Raw genomic sequence first — 27,617 nt, 5'->3', positions numbered from 1 at the left:
AGTGTATTGGCTATGGAAATACTTGTATTTTAAATTATAGCGCACATTTTGAATAAAATAGTTATTTAAGGATGTAAAAATAAGCATCTAATTTTGTAACTGCATTATTCACATAAATCAATATCTGTAAGATATTTCAAAACCTTAATAATTTAAAACATTTTTTCCATTGTACTCTGTTTAAAATAAATCTTTAAAAAATTCCAAAATATCCCATAAAGAATGAATGGATAGACACAACTGTTGGGAAGAATTTTTTTTTTCAAATTCTGTTACAGTTAATTAGAGCTTCTCAAGACCATTCATTCATTTCAATGGAATCTGCACAGAGGAATTTTCTAGTGAAGTGAGCTGATTTTCAGGAATAATTTAAACACAATCCTTCTGTACAAAAACTTCAACTAATGTCCGGAATGGAGGCTCTGGCTCATTTAAAAAACTCAGTTTTTCTTCTTCTGACTCCCCTGTACAGGAACTTAGAGTACCAGTTGGTGAATCTTTGCCTTCATAATTATATGCATGTAAATACTCTTTAGCCACGTTACGTTCTTCATCTTCTCCACAAAGAAATACCATCTGGACAAGGAACAATAAAAGTATAATCTTTTTAAAAATATATGTATGATGCAAAAGTAAGTTGTCTTCTAATTGCCTGTTACATCTTCTTGATCTATATCGTACATACTAAATTGCACACACACAATAAAATGGATTTTTACCCCCAAAAATCTCTTTTTTAGAAGAATGTAGTGTTTATTTGAGATAATACAACTATCATTGTAATTCTGTCCTAAAGTGCTTGTCCTAAATTTTAGCATTAAGTTTTTCAAGTCAAATATTGGAAGCATATTAACAGCTGTTTTCCCTAATATTGCATATTCTAGATTTATTATCTTCAGATCTCAGATTCCCTCTAGCTGTGTGAATTGATGTAAATGTTTGTGTGGGAAAATGGGAAAATAGGAATTAAGATTTCAGCAAAATCTGGAAAATTGTGCTGATTTTCATCATGCTTCCTGTCTCTTGCTTGATTAGCTGGCTAAATAATAATTCATTTTTTAGATAATTGATATATTGTTTTTACATCAATGGGATAATATTCTTGAGCCGTGGTAGTGCAGTAGTTACAGTACACTACTGCAGGCTACTTCTGCTGACTACCAGCTGACTGCAATTTGGCAGTTCAAATCTTACCAGGCTCAAGGTTGACTCGGCCTTCCATCTTCTGAAGCGGGTAAAATGAGGAGTCTATATAAGTCTGTGCTGTTGCTATTGTTTTTTGTAAAGTACATGGCCACCCACTTTGGATTATTTTTAAGAACTTTGATACAAAGTAGTACCTTAAAATTAATGGCATAAGACCAACATGTTCTTTCCAACTCTGTAATACTCAAAACTAGAAAATTACATGCTATAAGAAATCTGTGTGAGAACACTTACTTCAGATAAGCGCGGGTTAGTGAACGTCTGCCATTCAAAACAGAAATCTCTGAATGAATTCCTTAAAGAAGGTGCACAGTTTTGTAAAGATAGTGCCAGATGATTCACTTTTCCTCCCTTGATTAATTCTGATGTGGAATGCCATCCTCTTTTTCCTGCTTCCAAATCTTTCTTTTCAGTTTTTACTATATTTGTATTCATATTTATGAATTCATTCATTGTTGAGACGGGAAATGTATTTAAATTCTGAAATGTGAAGAATAACATAATTTCTGGGGGAAATGTTTTAGAAAAAAAATACAATCTGTACCCAGATTTAATTGTATATTCCAGTGTGCGGCTGAATAATAATTCACTTTCCCTAAACTGTCATCCATTTCTTCACAATGTTTACCCATTGCCTACACTCAGGATTCATGTAACTTTATAGCCTATTACATTCCAGTGGGGTCACCCATATAATGTTCCAGGTAACTTATTACTCTGATCATATGAAATGTCAAAATGTTTTTTGTGCTCTGAGCTTGATCAGAGAGCATCAAAACCCCTATATCTTGAAATTTCATATGATCAGAGTAATATGTTAACTGGAACACTATATGGTTGATCCCACCGGCTGGGATGTACTAGGCTATAAAGTTACAAACTAGATAACACCATCACTATATTGATGTGTTATTTAGTTTGATAATGAAATTTCTGCAAGAAATCACCAAGTTCAGAGAGCACCAAATATCTCACAGTTCATCCCTGAGTCATAAATATTCTCTTCTGTCAGGATATCAAAATATTCAAAATATCTACTTTTCTGGATTCAACCAGAACAGTTTTTAATGGAAGATTTACACTTCTAAACATTTAAATAGAAAAGAACAATGGTAAATAATACATTCCCATGTACAAAAAATAGTATTTAACTTTTAAGCATATGAGCACATCATAATTCCCTGACTTACTGATACAAATGCAATGTATTTTGCTTTCTGAAACAATGAGACAGCATCTTTTGCTCTTTTTCATAATCTAGCCAAATAAATCTGTTACATTTGCTACTATACAAGGCAAAGTGTCACTTACTGTATTTCCTGTATTTACTGATGCCTCAGTGTTTGGTCTTGTGTTTCCTTCTCTTGGTGCCTCAATGTTTGGTCTTATGTTTCCTTCACCTGGTGCCTCAGTGTTTGATCTTGTTACATTCTCAAAAGTTAAATCAGATTCTTCCTGAGATGTGTGACGTTTTCGGTAGAGCCAAAGACCATAAGGTGCACCAAAGCCTACTGCAAGAAAAAAATTACAAAGAACAAGATGGCTTATTTATGCATTTTAAATAAATATATGAATTGCAATTTATTAAATAATGAAATTAAGTTGGGGTCTAATTTTATAAAAGCAGAGGAGGCATGGATAAGACAAAAAAAAAGCTTTAAAGAAAGAATTTTGCTTGGATACAAGGGCTATATAGGTAGCCATAGGTAGGAAATAAACAGCTATCCCCTACATTAGGACCTGGGATTTCCTTTTTAGCTACATATACATACATACATGCATGCATGAATGCATACATACATATACCCACTCCTCATTTAGCATTTAGCATCCAAATTCTGTTCCAGCAATCAAGTTGTTAGCAAAATGGTTGATAAGTGAACATGTGACTGAAAGCAACACAGCAAAGATAATCACTTGCTGCCATCTCATTTAATTAAAAACCTTGTACAGCTACATTTCACGCTCTCTCTGGTTTGCATTATTAATCACACAAAATTTGGTCAAAAATATGTGCATTAATTGGAAAATGATTTTTTATAACCTAAAGATAGTTGAGGTATTTGCTAAGCAAGGACTGAAAATAGTTTGACCCTTCACAATTTATGTTGCTTCTCTAAGACATAAACATGCTTACATAGCATTGCTAATGAACCCATGACCATTGCAGGAATGCTCCAGGCTCCTAGAAGAGGTGCTGCAGCTGGAGTGCGCTCTACTTGAATGTCTGAATCCAGAGATCTGTTTGTGATGGATTCGGAGCAGCTACTTGGAATTGTGCAGTCACAATAATGAACTACTATTTCATTTTTTCTGATGGTTTCCCCATTACATATTCGGAGAAGAATATGATAGTAACCATAGTCTATATCTTCAACTGGAGAAAGCAATGCTGATGCATCTATGAAAGAAATAATTCAAATCCACAAATTACACTTCATATGATACTTATGTTAGTCACAATGTATTTTGTAGATATTAAAAACCAAAAACATACCATCGTTTGGAGTTAACTTCCATTTTAAGTCCACTGGTTTCTCTATTTCAAAATGATAAGGTATAGTAGACATTGGCAAATTAATGTCAGTGGCGTTTATACAGATCGTTTTTTTATCTTTACACATGACATAGTGTTTACTGGTACTCACTGGGTAATTGTTCTCAATCATAAGTACTATCACAATTGTTCCATTTCCTGTTTTACCACCTAGATAAATTAGAATGCTTAGTTTTAATACAGTAATGAAAGTAACTTGATCCAATCATATAACATTACAAAAGTATTATTTTTCTGTGAAAGCTAAATAAAACATCTTATTGGTTTCATAAACTGCTAATCCATAATCCAAAGGAAGAAAGACATTTTAATAAAATAACAGCGGGAGAGGGGACCCTGATGTCTTCTAATCCAACCCTCTGCTCAAGCAAGAGATTCCATTGCATTCCAGAAAAATGGCTATCCAATCTTTACTTCAAAACCTCCAAAGATGGAGCATCCATAACTTCTGGAGGCAAGCCCATTAATTAATTGTTCTTGTCGTCCTTAGTTCTAGGTTGGATCTCTCTGATACATTTCCATTACTTTTTGTCTTGTCCTCAGGTGCTTTGGAGAAGAGGTTGTTCCCCTCTTCTTTGTGACAGTCCCTGAAATATTGGAAGATTGCCATCATTGTCATTTGTTTGAGTTCAGTTCCTGTGTCCTAAATTATCCTTGTTACTCTTCTCTGCACTCTTTCTGGAGTCTCAACTTCTTTTCTGTATCATAGTGACCAAAACTGGATGCAGTATTCCATGTGTGGTTTTATCAAACCAGTATATAGTAATAGGAATACTTCATGTAATCTTGATACTATTCCTTTCTTGATTCAGTCTAGGACTGCATTGGCTTTTTTTGGCAGCTGCAGCACACATCCACAGAATTGTAATGTATTTTGTTAAACTGCAGAATTATGCATTGCTAACAGGATGAATTACTGCCAAGTATATTTGTTTCTCAAATTCTCAGAAGAAAACTACAATAATATCTAATAAATGCAAAGGTAAGTTAAATAACAATCAGCTCATAGTTTTCTACTTGGTAGATGAGGTCCTGCAGAGACTACAGAGTAGGATGGACAAGGATCTATTCTGTTGATTCTATTCCACTATAGAACAATATAATTCCAACTCTACATCTAAAAAAGATTTTGAAGAAAAATGTCAAATAATCACCCCAAGTAAATATTGTGAAACAATCCAAAGGAGATTGATTTTAAAAGAGATGTACAATTGATTTCAAATATTATACCTGTCTACTTAGGGCTACAGACCAGGGTTGCAAAAATTGAGTGATCATTAGATTACAATAAAAGAAAATATTTTAATACAGCCATCAAAAATATCTGATCATATTTTTGTAGGCCACATCAGGTAACTTTATACATGTAGCAAAAATAACAACATTTCACAACACTTGATACTCACTTTGATCAATTGCAGATACTGTTACATTGCATTGACTGTATTCTATGATTTTTGAATCGCTTTCTAAACTTTCAGTTGTCCTGAGGTTTCCTGATTCATCAATGGTGATCCAACCACATGGGTCCTTTATTATTTTGTAACTGTTAAGAATAAATATTTTAACAAGGTTATGTACCTCAAATTTATTACAACAATGAAAGTTAATTATAATTGCTTTATGTTACACACAATCTATAAATGAACCTAACAATATAATAATTTTGTACCTTAAATGTTTGTTTCCAGTTTCTGGGTCCATTGCTTGGTAATTACCAACCACTGTGCCAACCAACAAGCGTTCACTTATGTGTAGAATATATTCACAAGATTCAAATACAGGTCCTTCATCCTGATCCTTAATTTTGACCACAATGCTTGCCACACTTGTTTGAAGAGCTCTTGAATTTGGAGGTGGAACATAAGGTGCCTCATTATTTATGACAATTTCTAATCTTCTCTCGTGACTTTTCTCATAATCTAGTTCCTGGAGAAAGTAGAAGCTATTCAAAGAGATATACTACTACTAAGACATTTTACTACTATGATTTTAGGTTGTTGATGAAAATACAGTGTCTATTACTATTTTAAAATTTCATTTTAGTTTATTCTCCCACCTTTATCCCAACATATTTTAATGGAAAATAGTATTACATTTTTTAAAAAGTAAAATACATCTTTAGAAAGTGGTGAAAAATATATTTCAACAAGTGATTCACACCTTAAAATTAAGTCAATTCATATTATTGCAGTAACACTTTTTACTATCCATAGTTACCTTTAAAGTGCTTAAACACCCAATATTCTGCTGTGGATCAACTCTAATAGCAAAACTATTATCTTCATTTCCTTTAGTAATAACAAATATACCCATCCATGATGATGTTCTGGATTCATCTTTATCTTCAACAGGAATACATAATATTTCTGCATGTTCTATGTTTTCATATACTTCCACTACATACTGAAAAAAACAATTTTCAAATATTAGTTCATGAATAGTTCTAATGACAGATAAGATTCATCTAATAATCATGTGATGCTGTCCAGTTGTATCTGGCTTGGTAGCCAATTGCTCAGATTCTCTGTCACTTTTTTCTAAAAAAAAAAAAAAAAAAAGGAAAGGCAATCATTTGGCAGTTTATCCATCCTTAAGTATTTTCCAAAGATAACATAGCTAATTGTTAGACATCAAAAGTTGCTTCAGTACTGTAGTATAAGACAGGCTTCATCTCACCCTGAAAATTCTTTCCAAGCTAATAAATATTTTCTGACTATCCCAAGCTCTAATCCTTCTACTTTAACCCTCTCCCCTTTTCACCCATTACCTTCTTTTTAGCGAAGACTGTGCCAAAATACAAGTATTATATTTCTTTGTCACCTTAAGGTGTTGTCATGTTACTGAGCAGCTTTTTACTATGTTGGGTCTCTTTTTAAACATCTAGTTCTTAAGCATACTGTACTTGATGCCTTTTTGTTCTCCAAATACTGCTCATTCTGACTTTTAACCTTCCTAATACTATCTCTATTGTTCTGTGAATGGATTCTGGTCCAACAGTAGGAAAAATTTTAACCCTTCCAATCCCATGGCATCTCCAAATTTTGCTTTGGAAGATTGGAAAAAAATTGGGGCATGCATGATGAAATAAGCAGAAGCAGCGTAACAGAAACTCCAGAGTGTAAGTGGAATTGCCCAATATTTTTTTTAATTTAACATTCACTGTAACTGGGTTAACACCCTAAAAATATCATAAAGAAGTAACATCTTCAATAAGTTTTACTATGATAGACTTACCATACTTTGTGCTATTTGAGGTAGATTATCATTTACATCTCCAATCTCAATATGTACTGGTGCTGTAGTGTACAAACCAAACTCCTCACCTCCCATGTCTCTTGCTTCTATGTTTAGTGTGTATGTTGGTACAGTCTGAAGAACATTAGAAAAAAATGTAGGCATAATTTTCCTGGGCTGATTAAAAATACTGTGTTTTTAAAAAACAAAAGCAAAGGCTGTGGGATTAGTCACTTAGAATTTATTCAACATTGCCATTTCATCCAAAGGTTAAAGGTAAAGGTTCCCCTCACACATATGTGCTAGTCATTCCCAACTCTAGGGGGCGTGCTCATCTCCATTTCAAAGCCGAAAAGTCAGCACTGTCCAAAGACGTCTCCGTGGTCATGCGGCCGGCATGACTAAACACCAAAAGCACATGGAACCCTGTCACCTTCTCACCAAGGTGGTCCCTATTTTTCTACTTGCATTTTTACATACTTTCGAACTGCTAGGTTGGCAGAAGCTGGGACAAGTAACGGGAGCACTAGGAATTCGAACCGCCGAACCTCTGACCTTTCTGATTGACAAGCTCAGAGCCTTAGCCACTGAGCTACTACGTCCCTTTTACTCTTACAAAAATAACTTGGCACTGTTTAATGCTCAGATACTTGCAATGCCTTTGCTTCTTTCCCTTCAGTATCCCACATCATATCTTCATATCTTATGAAATAGGTCAGACAGATTGAGACATCGTTCCAAAGTTATCCACTAAATTATCTGAACTTGGCTTCACAATATCTATATAATTCCTAACTACATAAAGGACTTTTGACTTCAGACTTATTGCAGCTACTCTATCTAAAACAAATCTATTTTATCCTTTGTTATCCTCAGCTTTATGCTATTTCATTTATGATTTCACAGTTTTTGGTATAGCACTAAATTGAAAGTTACCTCTCTGTCCAGATGTAACGCTACCGTAATACAGCCTGAATCTGGATCTATAACAAATTCCTGAAGTTTCTGATGACTCTGGGATATAATTCTGTATTTCACTTTGCTATGCAGTGTATTGGGTTCATCTTTGTCTTTTGCAGTCACTTGTCCAACAATTGTTCCTATATTTAGAAGGCATCAATTTTAGATTTTCATAATACTCAGGCATTCCTCCTTTAGAAGAAAAGCTATGCTCCCATTATTCAAATATCAAAGTGAATTGCATCAATTTCCCCATTTAGCCAGTCTGGTGGTTGGCAGCAGGCTAGAAGCCAGGAGACACTGAGTTTTAGTTCCGCCTTAGTCATAAAGTGCCCGTGGGCTGGTCATACTCTCTCAGCCCTAGGAAATAGGCAAGGCCCTTCCATACAAAAATTATTTGACATTATTAAACATACTACTGCTACCATTATATTTTATTATTAATAAATTTTGCATTCCTCAATAACAAAGTCTATGTTTCCATTTAAATAACTGATGTGATAATTTCACACAAAACATATCAAAACAGATACAGGTCGTCCTTGTTTAGTGATGGCCTTGTGCAGTGACCTTATGATGGTGGGAAAAATTTTTTTGCAACCAATCCTCCCATTTGCAACCTGTGTTGCAAAACACAGCAAATAAAAGCTGAAGTAAGATCAACAGCATAGTCACAATTTCAGTTAGTGACTGCTTCATTTAATAACCAAGTTGCCGGCCCCAATTGTAGTTGCTAAATGAGGGCTACCTTTATTCCAAATCTGTGATCTGAGAATTATTTAAAAGTTCAATTACCAATTATACTGTTTTCGGGTACATGAAAAGTATAAATATTATACTCAAATTCTGGAGTATTATCATTATCATCCTCTATTTTGATGAGATGAATAAGTGGGATTTCTGGGGTATATCCATCCGGTGTCATTGCATAGCAAATGAGCTGCAGAAAATGCAATAAAACAAACAGTTATTCCTCTGGAGCAAATGAAAAATTTCTGATAAATTAGGACACAATTGTTTAATCTATAGGCTGTACAGAATTTGCTTTGATGAATAGCTATTAATCATATTTCTATGTGCACAAGGTGAATGCTCCTGCATTAGTAAACTCCTTTCTTGTAGCAAGGTATAATGCTAAGTTCTAGAGATGTTCAAAAAATATGTAAAGAGCATACAAATATTAGGCATAAAGATGAGCTACAAATTAAACAAATGAAAAGCATAAGGCAAAGCAAGCTATTTAACATAAAATAACATAATAAACCAAAGACATAAAAAGATATATGAGAAAGTTGGTAGAAGAAAGAATCAGAAGAAAATATTAGTTATTTCCCCTAGAGGGAGGAGGCAAGGGATGTTGCAGGTCCAGTCCCTAATGAGATATATCTGGTGGGAACCAGAAGAAGGACCTTCACAGTGGTGGCTACCTCCTCAGGAACATCATCCTTTTGGAAATTTGACTGACCTCCTCTTTGACACTCTTTCAGAGGGCCCTGAAGACATAGTTCTGTCAGCAAGCCTGGGGAACTCATTAAATGGCTGGTATGAGTGTGTGTTGTCACCAGGATGAGGAGTGGGGTTATTATTTATTTTTTATTATTGTATTACTTTTATTTCTTTTATACTGTAGTTTTTTTTCCTGTAAGCCACATTGAGTCACCTATGAGCAAGTAGATGGCAATAAAAGTTTTCCAAATAAATAAATAAATGTTCCCTGCCTTGAATTGACCAAACATAAAGAAGGACAGAAGAAGAAGAAGAAGAAGAAGAAGAAGAAGAAGAAGAAGAAGAAGGAGGAGGAGGAGGAGGAGGAGGAGGAGGAGGAGGAGGAGGAGGAGGAGGAGGAGAAGAAGAAGAAGAAGAAGAAGAAGAAGAAGAAGAAGAAGAAGAAGAAGAAGAAGAAGAAGAAGAAGAAGAAGAAGAAGAAGAATAGGAAAAGGGACCCATTAAATGACCAAGGAAAGGAGTAAGATGCCAAGGTCATAGAAAGGATGTCTTTGTGTAAGCACGGAGACTTGATGGAAGAATACTGATAAGGCACTGGCTAAAGCAATATAAACCCAGGGGAAATGATAGGGTGAGATAAGAAAAATGAAAGTTCAAGTGGGAACTCAGAAAAAACTATAAGGTTTGCATTCTTCTACAACCCATTATTATAGTCATAAGATTATTGGTGGACCTGAGCAGCTTCTCATGAATATGTTCTTTATATCTAGGTATTTGTATACTGCAATGGTGGGATTCAAAAATTTTATTACCAGTTCTGTGGGCATAGCTTGGTGACCGTGATGTAGCTTGGTGGGCATGGCAAGGGAAGGATACTATAAAATCTCCATTCCCACTCGACTCCAGGGGAAGGTTACTGCAAAATCCCCATTCCCTCCCAATCAGCTGGGGCTCGTGAGACAGAGAATAGATGAGGGCAGGACCAGTCAGAGGTGGTATTTACTGGTTCTCCAAACAACTCAAAATTTTCACTACCAGTTCTCCAGAACTGGTCAGAACCTGCTGAATACCATCTCCGGTACACTATCTATTTTCTCTGGCATGATTGGATTATAGGGGAAAAGTTAGAGGTGTTTTTTGTTTTTTTTTAAGAAACTTGTGCTCGGGAAACTTTGTGATTGACTAACAAGTTAATGCTGTTTATCCCATACCTCAGATACAAAAATCATTCTCATTGTATAAGTAGGCTTTTTAAGTATAACCACAAGAATCCTCAAAAAATGGCCTCAAGTAATATTTTTAATGTAACAGGGGGTAAATATTATTAAATAAACAGGGAATAATTATATTAACACAGTTTAATTAATTTCAAAATAGCTTTCTATTATGGATCTGATTCTTATATAAAAATTCAAAGAATATTGACAGATCAAAATCATAGGTCTGTCCCTCTGAAATCTATGCAGTGCATACAGTCTCATATCATTATTTGTGTAGTGTGTGTATATGTCTATGTCTAGAATCACATGTCTAGAATCACATACCTGAAATTCTGGGTATTCTTCACGATCTATTGGGCAAGTAACAAAGAGATTTCCAGTTTCTTGCTCAATGTAAAAGTAATTCAGTGGTGGTTTGTCAACACCAGGGCCAGTGATGAAATATCTAATATTGTACTTTAATGCCATGTCAGAAGACAGCTGAAAATAAAGTCATGAAATTAAATTGACAAATATAATTCTTTACTTCTTGTCTACATAATTCATTTCAATTTAACTGAATTCGTTGAAAATTCATTAAGAATATTTTGTGCATTGGCCAATGATTATTGCAAAGGACTTCTTTATAGATCATTAAGATCACAATACATTTAAGTGTACAATAGGCACCATATAAGGTGTGTAATGGTTGTAACCTGTTAACCAAATGGATTAGCATATGGCATAGCATATTAATTGTTCTAGATCAAACTCATATTTCATGGAAGGTCTATAATGAAAGTAGGATATGTCAACTAAACTGTCTCAGAATACATCTAGACTAGGGGTGTCAACCTTGAAAGGCCACATTAGGATTGTATTTGACCTTGGGGGGCCAAGGGTGTGTGGCCAGAGTGGGCATGGCCAGCTTGACATTACTCATGTCAGGGGCGTCTGTAGTGGCCTGAGCGCTTTGCCAGAGAAAACAGGCTCCCAAGCTCTATCTTTGGCTGTGACAGCCTCCTGCAACCATCTGTCAGTGAAAATGGAGCTTAGGCGAGCTGCTCGTGGCCCTCCTGAACTCCGTTTTCACTGGCAGAGGCACTGTGGGCCGGTCCACCGCATGTCCTGGGCGCCTGTTCTAAGCAGCCCATGGGCCACAGATCTAGCCACCAGGCCTTGAGTTTGACACCCCTGATCTTAGCAATGGAGAAGCTATTATGGCCTGCCAATCAACTCTAAAGACAAAATCATTTAAAAATTTAATGGACAATTATAATTGGTAGACTCTTATATGGAGTCCCATCAGATGTTACTGTATGCCTGTTATTTCTAGATGGAATTAGCAGCAATTTGATTTCATTTCTGAAATTAAGTAGAATACATTTCATAGGTATGCTTTGTTGTAAGTACCATATAGACCTTTCCAGATTACAACAAAGAAGATATCCTCACAACAATGAGTATATTTTGTGTCTGCAGTTTTGCAAGTGATAGGCCTTGGTGATGCACTTTGCCTCATGGAGGTACTTTGCCTTGCTTTAGCACTGCAAAGGATTTTGCAGACACTTTGTTCCTCCTCAAACAAGTCTCCTCAGTGCTTTAGAAAACTATTTAAAGGTTGGTAACAAGCTACTACAGGAAAATTAGGAGGAGAAAAATTTACATTCTGGGAAGAAGTCTACTTCTATGACTACCGTACATTTCATTTATTGGCAGGTGTAATTTAGATGAAATGTCAAATGAAGATTACATTAAAAACATGCCTGTTGAATTTGCATAGGAAAAGGACCTAGTGAGTTTTCCATTATAATAGTTGGGACTGGAGCCCATCTTCGTTTTGTTCGTCCCACAACAGTTGATCGGACATGCCTTCTCTTAGTTTTTGAGTCCTAGAAGAGATAAAAGAGATCAATGCTTTTGTTTTGAGTTACCTTAATCTATGTTATTATAAACATTGTAACATATTAATTCCTAACATAATTGTAGTGTGGAAAAAAATATAATTCTTTTGATTTTTGGAATAATTTTAACTTTACATGTTGGATTATATAATTAAATTGTTTTTCCATTTTACAATTACATCGATTATTAAAACACTAATGCCACTGATTAAGTTTATTTGATAATCCATTTTTTATTTCATAGGAATGTTTTTCCATAAATTAAGAAAAATGCTAACAGTACATTTTCACATTGATTTTTATACCAACATCATATAAACAATATATAATAAAATAGGAATGCTAAAAGATGCAATATAAACATGAAAATAAAATATATACATATTCCTAATATTCTTGAGGAGTCAGCAACATTATGCAAAGCACAGAAAATAAGAAAGAAATGGTAAGCAATCAAAAATGAGATAAGAAAAAAGAAAAGGAAAGATCAAATTTAATTTACTTCATGTGAGCTTAATTATCTGCAATGAACATACCTAATGCTCCTTCCTCCTCCTATTTTCCCCACAACAATCTTGTGTGATGAGTTGGGTTGAGAGACGGTGACTGGCCCAAAGTCACCCTGCTTACTTCCATGCCTAAGACAGGACTAAATGCACAGTATTGTCCCTCGTATAGAAGGCCATTTATACTTGCATGGCTAAATTGTTTTGATGGTATTAATGGGAAATTAAATAACAGTATATGGATAAATATTTAAACTGAATCAGTTGCTCATATATCTTGGAGATCTCCCCATTGACCATAAACCATTTGAACTGTTCCCATTATGCTTCTGTGCATTTCTTACTGTATATTCTGAATATACAGTATGCAAAATATACAAAAATGTTGGGCTGCAGCCATTATTTCTAAATGTCGTTGAATCTGCATGGCATGGAGCCAGGGTACTTGAGGAACTGCCTCATCCCCTCTGGACTGGGCACTCACCACCCCTGCTAGGAGGAGGCTTACTATAGGCCAGTGTTTTTCAACCACTGTGCCGCGGCACACTAGTGTGCCGTGACATAGTGCAAGGTGTGCCGTGGGAAAATTACTTTATATATAGTCAATATAGGCACAGAGTTAATTTTTTTTAACATTTTCTAATGGTGGTGTGCCTCGTGATTTTTTTTTATGAAAAAAGTGTGCCTTTGCACAAAAAAGGTTGAAAAACACTGCTATAGGCCCATCAATCAAGGAATTCCGACTGGCAGGATCTAGGAGAAGGGACTTCTCTGCCATGGCGCCCATCCATTGGAACATCTCACCCCCTGAGGCGAGATTAGTTCCCACCCTTCCAACCTTCTGCAGGAGGCTGAAGATCTGGCTCTGCCAGATGGTTTGAGGCTCCAACAGGGGAGCATAACACTGGAGGTGATTGATGAATTAAGAGGCAATCCCATCTCCCACACACACATCCTGTTCCCTTTCTCCCCAACATTTAACTATAATTTTCTTTTGATTGTGATTTCTATATTTATTGTTTTAGAATTACTTATCTGTTAGGATTTTAGTATTTTAAAACTAAACGATCTGAAGATTTTGATATGAGATGGATGGCAAATAAATTTAATAAATAAATAAAAATAAAAGTAATCCAGTTATGATTACTTTCTGTTATATAAAAGGGATTTATATTGGATGCTTTGTTTTTTATTTTTATTTTTCTTGCGAACCATCATGCTTTCCTAATGATAATAAACTGTTTCGTACATTGCCTTTTGTGCTTTAAACTTCTTACCTCTCCATTTTTGAGAATGTCATTAACTCCACCCAACCATATATTTCGCCTTTAGTCCGTTCACTTTTTCCTGTTATAATTGTCATGCAATTCAGTCCTCATTCATTCTCTCTACATCACTAAGCTTACGAGACATACTTTTTTTTCCTGGAACATCCATGGGCATTCATCAACTATTCATTCTTGAACATGTGTCTTTTTCTTTTATCAACATACTTAAATGTCCCATTCTCACTTTATTAAACTTAATGTTATATTACTCTCAAATAAAGTAGAATGAATGCAGGAAGGATGATAAGATGTGTGTGATGAGTGATAGACTCAAGAATGAAAGGAATTGTACATATATAATATATTATTATAATTATATATACCTTTTGGGGGTATGTTAGCAAGCTAACATATATCCGCTTTTGCTCATGTGTATAAACATTTTTTAAAAATACAGTAATGATGCTTTCATGTGTAGTCAAAGAAATAGCATTTTTGGTATACAGTGAACCATCTTCCAGAATTACAAAATTGGGATTGTTTATACCAATAATTCCAGTATCATTAAGACAATGTTTCATTTTTACTGCAAGAAAAAGAAGAAGAAATTCAAAAACCAGTTGAAAAGAGAAAAGGCATAGAGAATAATCCAGAATCATCCAATATTTGCAGAGGACTTAAAGTCTGACTGTTCCATTCTAATCACTACATTGTACAATTCATTGGGGGTGAGGGAAATGTTTAAAATATTTGCTTAAGGCCTAAATAATTTAAAATAAATACATGCTTATATTAAATCATAGGAGTCAGAACTTTTCTGGCTACCATTTACAGTGATGGCATTGTTAGCCTCTAGAAAATTACTGTTGCTGTAAAAGACTTTTACAAAACCCAGATTCAAATTCCAGTGTCCAAACTCCAGTAGGAGGGAGGTTGTTATCTCACCTCTGCCAATAAACATTCCCATCTTCAGTTTATGAGGTACATTAAAAGACACTTCATTGCAAGCTTCACAAAATAAGTCCAAAGCCTAAAGGAGAGAAAGAAAATACATAAAGCATTGCATTAAAATAGCTTTTCTAACATAAAAGTTGTACTCGTTGGCTAACAATATATTTGAAAAGACAATAGCTTTCTCCAAATAATTTGGTTTAAAAGTCACCTTAGATTAACTGAGAATGTGGCAACACACTTTTTTCTCTTTCATATTCCATGTCAAGAAGACAATGTTACATTGAGAGTTGCCTTCCTTTCAAATAATGTAATTTAAGCATATGTTCAGCAATTCAGGTATAATTATCTTACTAAGAAGGCAAAAATCTTTACAAACGGTATAGAGAGCTGGTTCTCAGTCCTATAATCTTTTTTCAGCAAATGTGTTTGTTCATCCAAATTAGAAAGATTTGCTAATGAGAAGGATGCAAAAGCAGAATATTTATCCACTGGTTTTGTTATTTCTCAGACATTTTTTAAAAAAACATTTCCTTTCCTTCCCCCTTAATGCAAGAATTCAGTAAAATGTATGTCTGATACATTCATGTAAAATACTAAAAATGTGCCTCTGCCTACGTATGTGGAGTGGGTGTATGTGTGTGTGTATGTGTTGTATGTCTTTAGTCTAATCAATCTATGCTTGAATACTAGGTTTAAAATGTTTGCTTATTCAGTGTATTTTTTTTATTTCTATACTGGTGCTTCACATACAGCTATTTAAAAAATGAGTGCCAGACTGTGCTGCAGTCTGCAGGACTCAGTACAGTTTCTAAGTAGTCTTCAAAGGTGCATACACACTGACATTTTAATTTAAAATTTGGAAAATCCAGTCTTATCAGATCCATGCACCACCTTCTAGGTTTTCAATTTTTTTAGTGCACCTGTCCATCTTGCACCTTTCTTAAGACTGCTGCTATAGGCATCTGCACAAAATGAATTGTGCAAAATTGTTACCTACATTACATAGTGACATCATGATGTAAATTCCATCCTTAATTTGAATCTTTAATGTTTGATGTAAATATTTACGGCATGGTGTTTTTTTTAATCAGGACATGCCTTCATTATTTGCTGCCCGTAAATGCCTCTAGCTATTGCTCTACCAATGAAGCTAGTAAAGGACATTCTTCTAAGGCTATAGAAAGGCTTTAAGTTAGGAAAAAGAGGACAGAGAGAGATCATATCACCACCTAGGCTTCAAGGAAATATGTAATATGTTGGAGAGAAAGGAAGGAAAGCTATAAAGTCTTCTTTAATTATGATTTAATTGTGCTATTTGTGTACATCTAATTCAAGCTTTGAATATCTAAGGTAAGCAAGCACATTGATTTGATTTGATTTCTAAGTCAAGGAACAAGATATTCAGTGAGTTCAGCTTCTTTACGACTTTCATTGACCTGTCAATGACTACTTCAGCTTCAACCACAACAATAGTTGAGCACACAATAGATACAAACTCCAAACTCGATTGCAGAAAATACGACTTTAGCAACAGAGTGGTCAATGCCTGGAATGCACTACCTGACTCTGTGGTTTCTTCCCCAAACCCTCACAACTTTAACCTTAGACTGTCTATTGTCGACCTCACTCCATTCCTAAGAGGTCTGTAAGAGTTGTGCATAAGCGCACCAACGTGCCTACCATCCCTGTCCTAATGTCCCTTTTTATTTGTATCCATTTCATGTATCCAAAATCAAGTTTATACTTATATATGTTATCTAATACATGCTTGACAAAATAAATAAAATAAAATAATAAATAAGTAGTAATTGTGAAACTAGTAGTCTACAGAGATATCTCTCAGTGCCTCAAAACTCCACCTTTCCATTTTCACAGCTAGTCAGCTGGCCAGACCAGCCACTCATCAACTCAATCCTTGCATCACTGTCTTCACTGCCAAAATGGCAGCTCAGAGCCCACTTCCACCTAAGATTTTGCCTTGGCATGTTAATTTCCAAGCTTTCTTGTTACTGATTCATTGTGGAAGTGGTTCAGTAGTTCATTAAAGCACAACTGTTTTAATCCAGTATGACTTTTACACAATCAGAGAGCTGATAACAATAGCAATAGCACTTAGATTTATATACTGTTCCATAGTGCTTTATGATACTCTTGAGTGGTTATATTGCCTCCAAAAATCTACGTCCTCAGAAGGATGGGAGGCTGAATAAACCTTGAACCCCATCAGGATTGAACTCCTGGATGTGGGCAGAGTTTGCCTAAAACATTGTATTTTAAGGACTGTGCTATCAGAGTTCTTTTAAAATGATAATAGTGAATTCGTCTCAAAAGTAGTTACTGATTTTGAATCAATGTTCTGTGCTAAGTTAATGTGTTCTGGCCTAAGGAAGCCCAAAAGATCACAAATAGGGCAATGGTATTTGCCCCTAGTTCTTTTGTACTCAGAATTTTCTACTGAAGAACATTTTTCAACAGATTAATGCTAAGAGCTATAGTATTAGGTACATAATTTGAGTGGTTAATTTTAGTTGATTTTTTTTATTATTATTTTCATTCTAAAACAAACTACCTAAATGAGCTCTCATCTACTAAATACAAAAAGGTAGAAGGAAGTGTCTGTTTAATTGATATTTTCAACATTTCATCACTGTAGAAAGTTTTATATCACTGGAAACTGAGAAACATTGACTAAGGAGACAAACTTAGGATTTTATTAATTGTGATGCAAAGAGAAAACAAAAGCTTCATTATATAATAAAGTGGATAAGGTGTTGCACAAACATGAAATACAATTCCACTCAACAATCAAGTAGGGAATGTGACGCAACTACTCTTTCTCAGCCTACCTTCTTGTATGTACAAAATAAGATTAGACACCACACATACCTAAAAGTAGTAATATTCTACTTTTGTAAAGTCTAGGAGAAGAACAGATTACCAATGCTTCTCAGAGGCAGAAACTTACAGGAAAAGGAAATGATAGTCTGGCCCCCCAAAAAGGAGGGGCCGGCTAGACTTGAGGAGAGAATTTAGGGGAAGAAGAGGTGATAGCTGATCCTAGAGCAGTGATGGTGAATCTTTTCTCCACCGAGTGTCGAAAAGGGATCACATGCATGCTTGTCAGCCGCGCAACCCAGAAGAGAGCTGCAAAGGGGGGCATGCACACACATGCGTGCACCAGGAAATAAACTTCTGGTTTTCAATGCACACCTGCACACTGGCCACCTAGTCTTCTGGTTACTGGTGCACATGCGCATGCTGGCCAGCATGCATTCCAGTTTCCAACACTTCTGCACGCACAAAGGCCAGCTGATCATCGCGTGTACATGTGCACCAGAAACCCAGAAGAGGAACCGGCGACACCGTGTGCGCCAGGCAACATGGTTCCACGTGGCACTTCAGGCACACGTGCTATAGGTTCACCATCATGGTCCTAGAGGCTGAAGTATTCCAATGAAAAAGAGGGTCATGTCTTGGCACAGATTTCTCAATAAAGCCTCAAGGAAGGCTTAGAAGAAGACCATATCTTTTAGCTCAAGAAAGAATATCAGCACCATAATTAACATCTTTGCTCATCACAAAGTAGAAACAGGATTGCAGGTAAAGCTATAAATAAGTGGAAGCTTATGATAACTACATTGCCCATAGTTAAGATAGAATCTCAGCACAACAAGCATTTTGCAGGAGAGACAAAGTAAGTAAGGAAAATTGGTTAACTAAAGAATTGTTAGAGCACGGTCATGGAGAAAATAAGATGAAATCAGAAGAACAATTGGCTGCAGATAAGTTTAATTTTCAATGGTTTTAATTTTCAGTGGACAGTTGAGAGAAAGATCTGAGTAGATAAGAGGACATTTGGAATGTATCAGTGGAAGACAGAATTTGAAGTTGAATTGGGTAGAAATGATAAACATATAATTGCTAAAATATTTACATTTATACTTAAATTTGAAATGGAAGAAGTAGTGAAAGAACATATGATAAAATGGGCTAAAACTTTGGACATAATGGATGAAGAGAAACAATGGAAAATATATGGTTAAAAAGATCAAAATGTATATTATATTATAAAATTTTAAAAATTCTAAAATGATGTCTGATTCCAGAAAAAAAATGTCTAGAATATATAGGGTACTTTAAATTTATGTTGAAAATGTGGATGACATAAATGATCATTTTATCATATTTGGTGGACTTATAAAAAAGTCACAAATTTCAGGTTTCAAATACATATGAGAAATAACTGTGGGGGATCTTACCTAGAGGGGTTTGAATCCTTAATTGTAAACTTGAATTCGGTTCTCAGTAACAGATCACTAGCTCACCCCAAAATGCTAGTTTCACAAAACAAAAAATGGTTTGATAGAGATTGCGTTCAACTAAAAAAGATATATAATGAAGAATACAAGAAAAGTAAAGGTGCCCCCTCCGAGGAGCACACTTACTACTTAAAGCAGCTGAAAGCACAATATAAGAACCTTCTAAAAGAAAAGTGCGGCCCTAAAGGAGTCTTGGCATAGACTAATTACGGCAGTCAGGACAAAAAATACATCCCTTTTTTGGTACATCACCAGGGGATTGGGAAAACCTCCCCTACCACCTACAAATCAGGTTCCAATTCATGCCTGGGAAGAGTACTTTAGGGAGCTTTATACAGATCCTGACTATGTAACCAAGGAGAGCCAAGCTAGTTTGGACCAAACTCCTCACTGGCCCCCTGTTACACCAGAAGAGATATCCCGGTTGATTGGAGCCCTAAAGGCTAATAAGGCACCCGGAGCTGATAATGTCCTGCCAGAAATAATTAAAAAGAACGCCAGTTGGTGGGCTCCACTTTTAGCATTCACTGTTTACATTTATAGACAATACTATATGCCATATGCCTAGAGATTGGGGAGTAGCAATTATCATACCAATTTATAAAAAAGGGAATAGAAATGATCCAGGCAACTACAGACCCATTAGTCTTCTAAGCGTTGATTAGTAAACTGTATGCCAAACACTTAAATTATAAACTTCAAGATTGGCTAATTTCAGGGGGGATAATCAAAGATGAACAAGCCGGTTTTAGACAAGGAAGATCGACAGTGGATCATATCTTGGTACTCCACCATTTAGTACAAAAATACACACATAAAAAAAAAACCTCTCTTTTTGTGGCCTTCCTGGATTTTAAACAGGCCTTCGATTCAATATCCAGGATCACCCTCTGGGAGAAGTTAAAATGCACCACTATCGATAAACGCATCCTCTTCCTCATACAAAAATTGTATGCCAATTCCACCCTGAAAGTGAGGTGCAATCCCCAAGGGAGTTTAACCAGCTCAGTAAGAGTACAAAAAGGGGTACGTCAGGGTTGCATCCTGTCCCCCTCCCTCTTCAACTTCTATATTAATCCCCTGATTGAGCTTTTACAGAACCCGGATTTCCATCCTCCTAACCTAGCACAACGCAAAGTGCCAATTCTCTTATATGCTGATGACGCCGCTATCATTTCACAAACCCCCATAGGACTGAAGAGAGCAATTAGGGCAACACTCGGCTATTGCAGGCAAAACAAGCTGGTCCTTAACTTCGATAAATCAAAAGTTTTAGTTTTTGCTAAAAGACCACACCAATATTCCTGGCAAATAGAAGGATATAGTTTGGAACATGTGAGAACATTTAGATACCTTGGTGTGGTTTTCCACTCGCTAGGGACATGGAAGGCACACCTGGATCACACATTGCAAGTAGCCATTAGGTCCTCAAATGCAATCAAACATTTCTTTTATACAGGTGGAGGTCAGTTAGTACCTGCTGCCTTAAAACTTTTTGAGGCCAAAACATTGGCGCAAATTCTTTATGGGGCACAAACAGGAATCCTTGCAAAGAGAGACTTGTTAGAAACCATTCAAACAAAATTCCTGCGAGCCATCTTAGCTGCTCCCAATGGAACTCCAAATGCCCAGTTAAGAATTGAGACAGGCATGCCTCAAATTCAAGTAAGAGCCTGGAAGATGATGGTCATTTATTGGCTTAAAATGCATTTCTTTCCAGAGGGACTGTCTCCACTAGTGTTAACTGACAATTTCCCTTCCCCCTGGAAACAAGCAATTGATCACAAGCTAGGCTCTTATGAGCTTTCATCATTATTCTTAATGTCCCTAGGCTTTGAGCAAGCAAAGCAAGTAGTAATCAATAGAATGAGGGACATGGAGTCCCAAGAAGAATTAAATAGGTTGCCTCTCCACAGTAGGGACAGAATCAAACAGGGTGTGCAGGAATCAGCAAAATATCTGAATGACCTGATCTCTCCAAAACAAAGAATAGCTTTCTTCAGAGCCAGATTTAACATTTTTCCTTCAGCACTCCTCCAGGGCAGGTATAAGAGAACACCTATAGCCGAACGCCTTTGTATATGTGGTAAAGGAGAAGTGAAAGATAATTCACATGTACTATTACACTGCGAGCTATACAGAGCTTGTAAGTCTGCATATATTCTCCCCTTCTTAGAGAGATTGCCAGGAGGGCAGACAATGTTTATCTAGGCTTTCTCCTCCAGGACACTAACCCGGTTACCACGTATGCAGTGGCAAAGTTCTGTGCTGCTGCAATGTCCATAAGAAAAAAATTGGCTACAGTATAGTACCATCTTGTACCAATTATCTGGACATACCTTTAACAATCTTTGGACCATAATGTTATTATCCACTTTTAATGTAAATACTTTTAATTATATTTTAATGTTAGTATTTTTAATATAGTGTAAGGACAAATGTATATTGCTGGTCTTTGACCGTAATAAAGATCTTACTTACTTACATATAATGATAAAAGATTTTTAAAGATCAATATTCAGCTGAAATCAGAACATTTCTTGTTGGCATTAATGGGCAATCAATTAGAAAAGGATCAAGAATCAAGGATGTGGAAGAAAAACAAGTATGCTTACCTGGCTTATCAATATACTACATAAATTGCTTTAATGCTTCTAACTAAGAAACTGGTTTATTTCTGTTAATAAACAAAGGAACAAATGTACTTTGTTTTGGATCATTTCCTAACAACCAAAGCCCTAACACGAGGGACAATATTTTGTCCTGTCAGGATTGCTATGAGCCTGCAGCTTCACTTATTAAATTTACTATACCATACTAAATGTTGTCCTATTTTGGCCAAGAACCATTTGTCTATGGAAATGGATTCTGCCTCTCTACTGCTCCTAAAGTCAATTCAGATTATTTTGAATATTATTGTCCATGTCATCAAGTTTTAAGCATAGATGGCTCAATAAAATGGTTTGAAATCATACTGTTTAAAAAAAATTACTATGAAAATAGTATTCAAATATAATACTTATATTTTAACAATAAGACAACAAAAGTCAAATTCTGTTTTACTTTTACTCTAAGTTCATACCGGAAACACTAATTAGCTATATTTGCTGACAGAAACCACATTAAACCACTTGAGTGTAAAGTAAACCTCAAACAATTGATAATATTTCATTGTTATAGCTGGTAACAGTGTGATTTTGCTTTTAGCCTAGCTGAGGTGCAAGGATTTGCCCTACCTTGAAGGCTTCAGCTGAAACTACAAATCTGCTCTTTTAACTGACCTACTTAACTGGAAAGTTTTTTTGAAAATATGAAATATAATGAATTCGCCATATGACTTTTCATAATATTTTATTGTTACTGAGTTGTAACTTTATCATATGACATCTTAAAATATTTTTCGGTTAATGAGTTTGAGGGAAAGATGTTGTTATTCCAAAATCGAGCCAGACTTTTCTTCCTTCATGACTTATTCACAATCTCATTTTTTCCTAATTGTCAAAGGGTTAAATTGCACTTCTATTCATCATTTTTTTTGTTTTTCTAGCACTTTCCATCTTGCATAAATACTGACAGCTATTTTGATACTGTAAAAGAATCCTAAAATAAACATTCTATAAAACTACAAAAGAAAATATGGTTGTAACATGTTTTTAAAAGATATACAAATTCTAACAACTAGTCAGGATGGAATATGAGCAACCAGTTACTGATAACAAATTTATATAGTGAATCAAACAGAGACAAGAGAGATGAATAAAAACAAATTGTTTTTTATTTAATAGCTCCTCCCCAAAAAAGCAGATATTACTTAATTTGCTTATTTTTCTGATATTATATTTCACTGATTCACTTGTATTGTTAAATGGAACAGAAAAAATACACAATATTCACAGTGTACTTCAAAAATAGATGGACCAACTTTTTCCAAAGTTCTTTGAATTGTTTAAAATTAGGGATTTTTTTTAAAAAAATGTGATGGATATCTGGTTCTATAAAACCATGCCTTGCTAGAATTGACCCTAAGAGTTGGGACTAAATACAGTTTCTGTCTTTTAAAAAAGTGATCTACATAATCATTATCCAAAGGCAGAAATATGGAATTTCTGTTTCTTAAGAATTACATAAGCTTTGGATGGTAGAGCAGGGCTGCACTACTGAACTCTAGGATCAAGCACGTCTGAGGAAATTGCAGGAGTTTTAAGCAATGAACGGGGAGAGATGTAAGCATCCACAAGGCTTAAAGCTCTCATTTTGTGCTTTTAAATCCCACAAGTTTCCTTAAACACAAAATATTCCAATATTCAGGCCCCACAAACATTGCAGACTTTGGATGTCACAAAATGATTATGGGAGGCTATATGTAGCATTGAACCTCACAATATACATCCTTGTCTTAACATAACAAATGAAGCATAATTTATTTATCTATCTATCTATATCTAACACACACACACAGACGGAGAGACTTCTGATACAAACTATCTATCTATCTATCTATCTATCTATCTATCATATATTTCATTCTTCATGGAATACAAAAGCTAATATTCATTTTAGTATATCCTATTTCAATTGAATTACAAACTAGAGAGTAATTAGTAATGCTATTGCTACTTCATCTGTTCCAAATTCTTTTCTACTCACCAATAGGTTTAAAAAAAGTTGCAGCCAGATACGTCTATGAAAGATGTTGCCTTTATCCATCACTTCAGCTGGAAGTACCATTTTCAGTACTCAGCAATGTAGCTTTCAAGTCTATTGAACTAGAGATCTGTCAAGCCCAGTGATGTTTCACTGGGAAGTGAGAGTGAAATGAAAAAAGCAAACCAGACTAATAAATGAACAGCAGGAAGCAACAGGTTTATTATGCAGAAAGTGAATGGGGCTGCTTTTTTCCTAATTCAAGCTTTGAGTATCTAAGGTAAAGTACTAGTCATTAACTCAGTTCTCCTACTAAATTTGAAGAGGGCTTGTCCTAAAAGAAACTTGTGGAACGTGCTCAGTTTCATTTCAGAGTTCTCATCCTGTTCTAAAATCCTGGAGGGTGGAAAAAGTAGGGTGAATTAGGACCAGAATTTGCCCTTCCCTCCTCAGCTGCTAGAAGGAAATTGTTCTTCATTTCATAGAATTCCACCAATCTAGTTATGAGAAATAGTGCTGGAATGACCCTCCAGCTGAAACATTTTTGCTTGCCAATGAAGTCCTCAGTCCCCTCCTCTTCTCTTCCTATTAGTTGAATAGAACATAACTCTACCCTGTAGAATAGATACAACATTCTCTCCTTTTTGCCTAAGGTTTTTGAGTGTTCCTTATTAAGTACTTGTAGTTATTCTAAACATCTGCCTTATAATATTTATTTGTAAACATAAGCATAAACATAAAAATCTTGTTTCAGATTTTTTTTCCGAACTCTCCTATGGCTCACCACAAATTTCAGTTAGCTAGGATGCTGTAAACAATATAAGGACAGATTAAGGGCGGAACTAATGCAGATTTCTTAACTTAGTATTCTCAATTTGTACTTGACTGCTATATCCAGTCCATTTTAGTTTCCAGATAATTAATCTGTCAGCTCCTCTCCATTAGTTAATTAGGAAAGAAAGACCATGAGACTCCATGTGTAGAAATCAAATGTACTTTTACTAATTAATAATGGTTAAAGGCAATGCATAGCGAAGTCTGATTAATTAGGCGCGAAAGCAGTTGATATATAGAATAGCCCATTCCCCACCCCTTGGCATCACAGTCCCAGCCCAATCATAAGTCTTCCAAATGTCAGGTGCAAGATAACTTCAAAAGGCATCATGAAGATGGAATGTCAGTGCCGTTAGACCTGGCGGGAAACACCCACGCATGTGCAGTCCGATCAATCGGTGAACTCCAGAACCTTCCACCAGCACAATGAGTAACCCCTCCCAAATACCATGCCCTCCCTCCCCGTTTCATGGCAGCTGAAGCGATAGCAAAGCAGAAGCTGACATCCGGCCGTCCCCCGGAAAAAGGCGATCAGGCCTGTAAACGAAAAAATTACAAACAAACAGACGAACAACAAAACACAGAAGAGAAAAGGGGAGGGGGGAGAGAAAATTAAGGCTTGTCAGGATAAGCAGCATAAAACTTCCGTAGCAGCCGTGGAGCACGAACATGGGACTTGTCAACCCATTCAGTATGGGAGGGGGGGAAATGTTTCCAAGCCACTAAGTACTGGATGCGGTTACGGCGCTTGTGGGAGTCCAGAATTTCACGGACTTCAAAGTGTTGTTTGCCATCAATCAACAAAGGAGCAGGTGGAGGAGTTGCAGGCGGACGTAAAGTTGAAACACGAACAGGCTTAATGAGGTTAATGTGGAACACGGGATGAACACGGTCGAGATGCTTAGGCAGCTGCAAACGAACAGAAACAGGATTGATGATTTTGAGGATGGGGAAAGGACCGACATACTTAGGCCCCAATTTCTTGGACTTTTGTGTGGTCTGAAGGAACTTTGTGGACAAGTAGACCAAGTCGCCCTCCTTGTACTGATAAGGTTGCGTACGCTTCTTATCAGCTTGCTTTTTATGAGCACGATGAGCGGCATCCAACGTAGCAAGAGTCAAAGGCCAAATACGGCTGAGACGCTCACTCCAGTCAGCGACGGAAGAAACTTGTGGTTGGTCACGAGGCAACTCTGGAATAGGAACAAAGTCCTGACCAAAAACAACCCAGAAAGGGGTAAAACCAGTGCTGGAATGAACAGAATTGTTGTAGGCGACTTCAGCGTGCGGCAACAAGTCCACCCAATCATCTTGCTGATAATTAATGAAACAACGTAAATACTGTTCTAGAACAGAATTAGTCCTCTCACAGGCCCCGTTAGTCTGAGGATGGTGGGCGGAGCTAAGGCCCTGGGCGGAGCCAATGCGTTTAAGAAATTCCTTCCAGAAGGTCGAGGTGAATTGGACACCCCTATCAGAAATGATACGATCAGGCACTCCATGCAGCCGGTAAACGTGGGAAATGAAAAGCTTAGCGAGAGCCTTAGCGGAAGGAATTTTGTGGCAAGGGATAAAATGAACCTGTTTGGAAAATAAGTCCGTAACGACCCAAATGACAGTGTGCCCCTGGCTCTCAGGAAGCTCGACAATGAAGTCCATCAAAATTTCTTTCCATGGGGCAACAGGCCATGCCACAGACTGGAGCAGCCCTTGTGGTTTCCCAGGTGGCCTCTTGGCGGCTGCACAAACCGGACAACTAGCAACATACTGTTCAATGTCCTTTTTCAAAGAGGGCCACCAGAATTGCCTCTTTACGAGATGTAAAGTTTTCACGAAACCAAAGTGACCAGCCAATTTGGAATCGTGAGCGCGTTGGAGGACGAGGAGACAAAGAGAGGCGGGGACATAAAGCTTGGCTCTGATCCATGGTAGATCATCCCTCATCGTACACTCATCCTGATGCCCCTGGAACCAGTCGTCTTGGGGAAGGGCGCGTTTGAGGTCAGAGAGAAAATCTTGAGGCATGTCCATCTTTGAACGCGCTTGCTGACGAGTGACCACCGGAGCCGCCAGGCTGGAGGTGGGAACAACTGGTTGAACAATGCTCAGTTTCAAACAGTTGTATTGAGGGAGTCTGGACAAAGCATCTGCCATGAAATGTTTCCCCCCAGGGATGTATTTGAGCGTGAAATTGAAACGGTTGAAATGTTGGGCCCACCGCATCTGTTTAGGGGACAGACGGCGCGGGGTTCTCAATGCTTCTAAATTCTTACGATCAGTCCACACCTCAAAAGGGTGTTTAGCGCCTTCCAGAAAATGGCGCCATGTGGTCAGGGCCCACCGCACCGCAAACGCCTCCTTCTCCCAAACGGCCCAACGCCTCTCAGTGTCCGTGAGTTTGCGTGAGGTGTAAGCGCATGGTTGCAAGTTACCTTGGTCGTTGGCTTGTAGCAAGACGGCACCAATGGCGACATCACTGGCATCAGCTTGGACGACGAAAGGCTTATCTATGTCGGGATGCTTCAGGACCGGTTCCGCAGCAAAAAGGCGTTTAAGTTTTTCGAAAGCCGCTTGGCATTCCAT

At 36.6% G+C, this 27,617-nt stretch overlaps 1 protein-coding gene across 1 annotated transcript; it reads right to left on the bottom strand.

Annotated features, from left to right (window-relative positions):
- Window positions 1-7: 7 nt before the first annotated feature.
- On the bottom strand, window positions 8-27,508 carry LOC106540495 (desmocollin-1-like). Its single transcript, XM_087703580.1, has 16 exons — window positions 27,467-27,508; window positions 15,229-15,313; window positions 14,667-14,869; window positions 12,372-12,497; window positions 10,951-11,106; window positions 8,756-8,900; window positions 7,937-8,100; window positions 7,001-7,135; window positions 5,984-6,169; window positions 5,436-5,692; window positions 5,170-5,309; window positions 3,704-3,913; window positions 3,344-3,607; window positions 2,518-2,717; window positions 1,441-1,686; window positions 8-576 (listed from the first exon to the last, which is right to left on the bottom strand). Exons 1-16 carry the CDS (start codon window positions 27,506-27,508, stop codon window positions 370-372), a joined length of 2,766 nt encoding a protein of 921 aa, XP_087559706.1. The 3' UTR covers window positions 8-369.
- Window positions 27,509-27,617: the final 109 nt, after the last annotated feature.

Source organism: Thamnophis sirtalis, unplaced genomic scaffold (genome assembly GCF_051295495.1).
Source record: "Thamnophis sirtalis isolate CommonGarterSnake01/CBP01778 unplaced genomic scaffold, rThaSir2_p1.2 scaffold_2, whole genome shotgun sequence".
NCBI classification, from domain to species: Eukaryota; Metazoa; Chordata; class Lepidosauria; order Squamata; family Natricidae; genus Thamnophis; species Thamnophis sirtalis.
The sequence above is the reverse complement of the archived record's forward strand: the minus strand, read 5'-3'. Positions and strand labels throughout refer to the sequence as shown.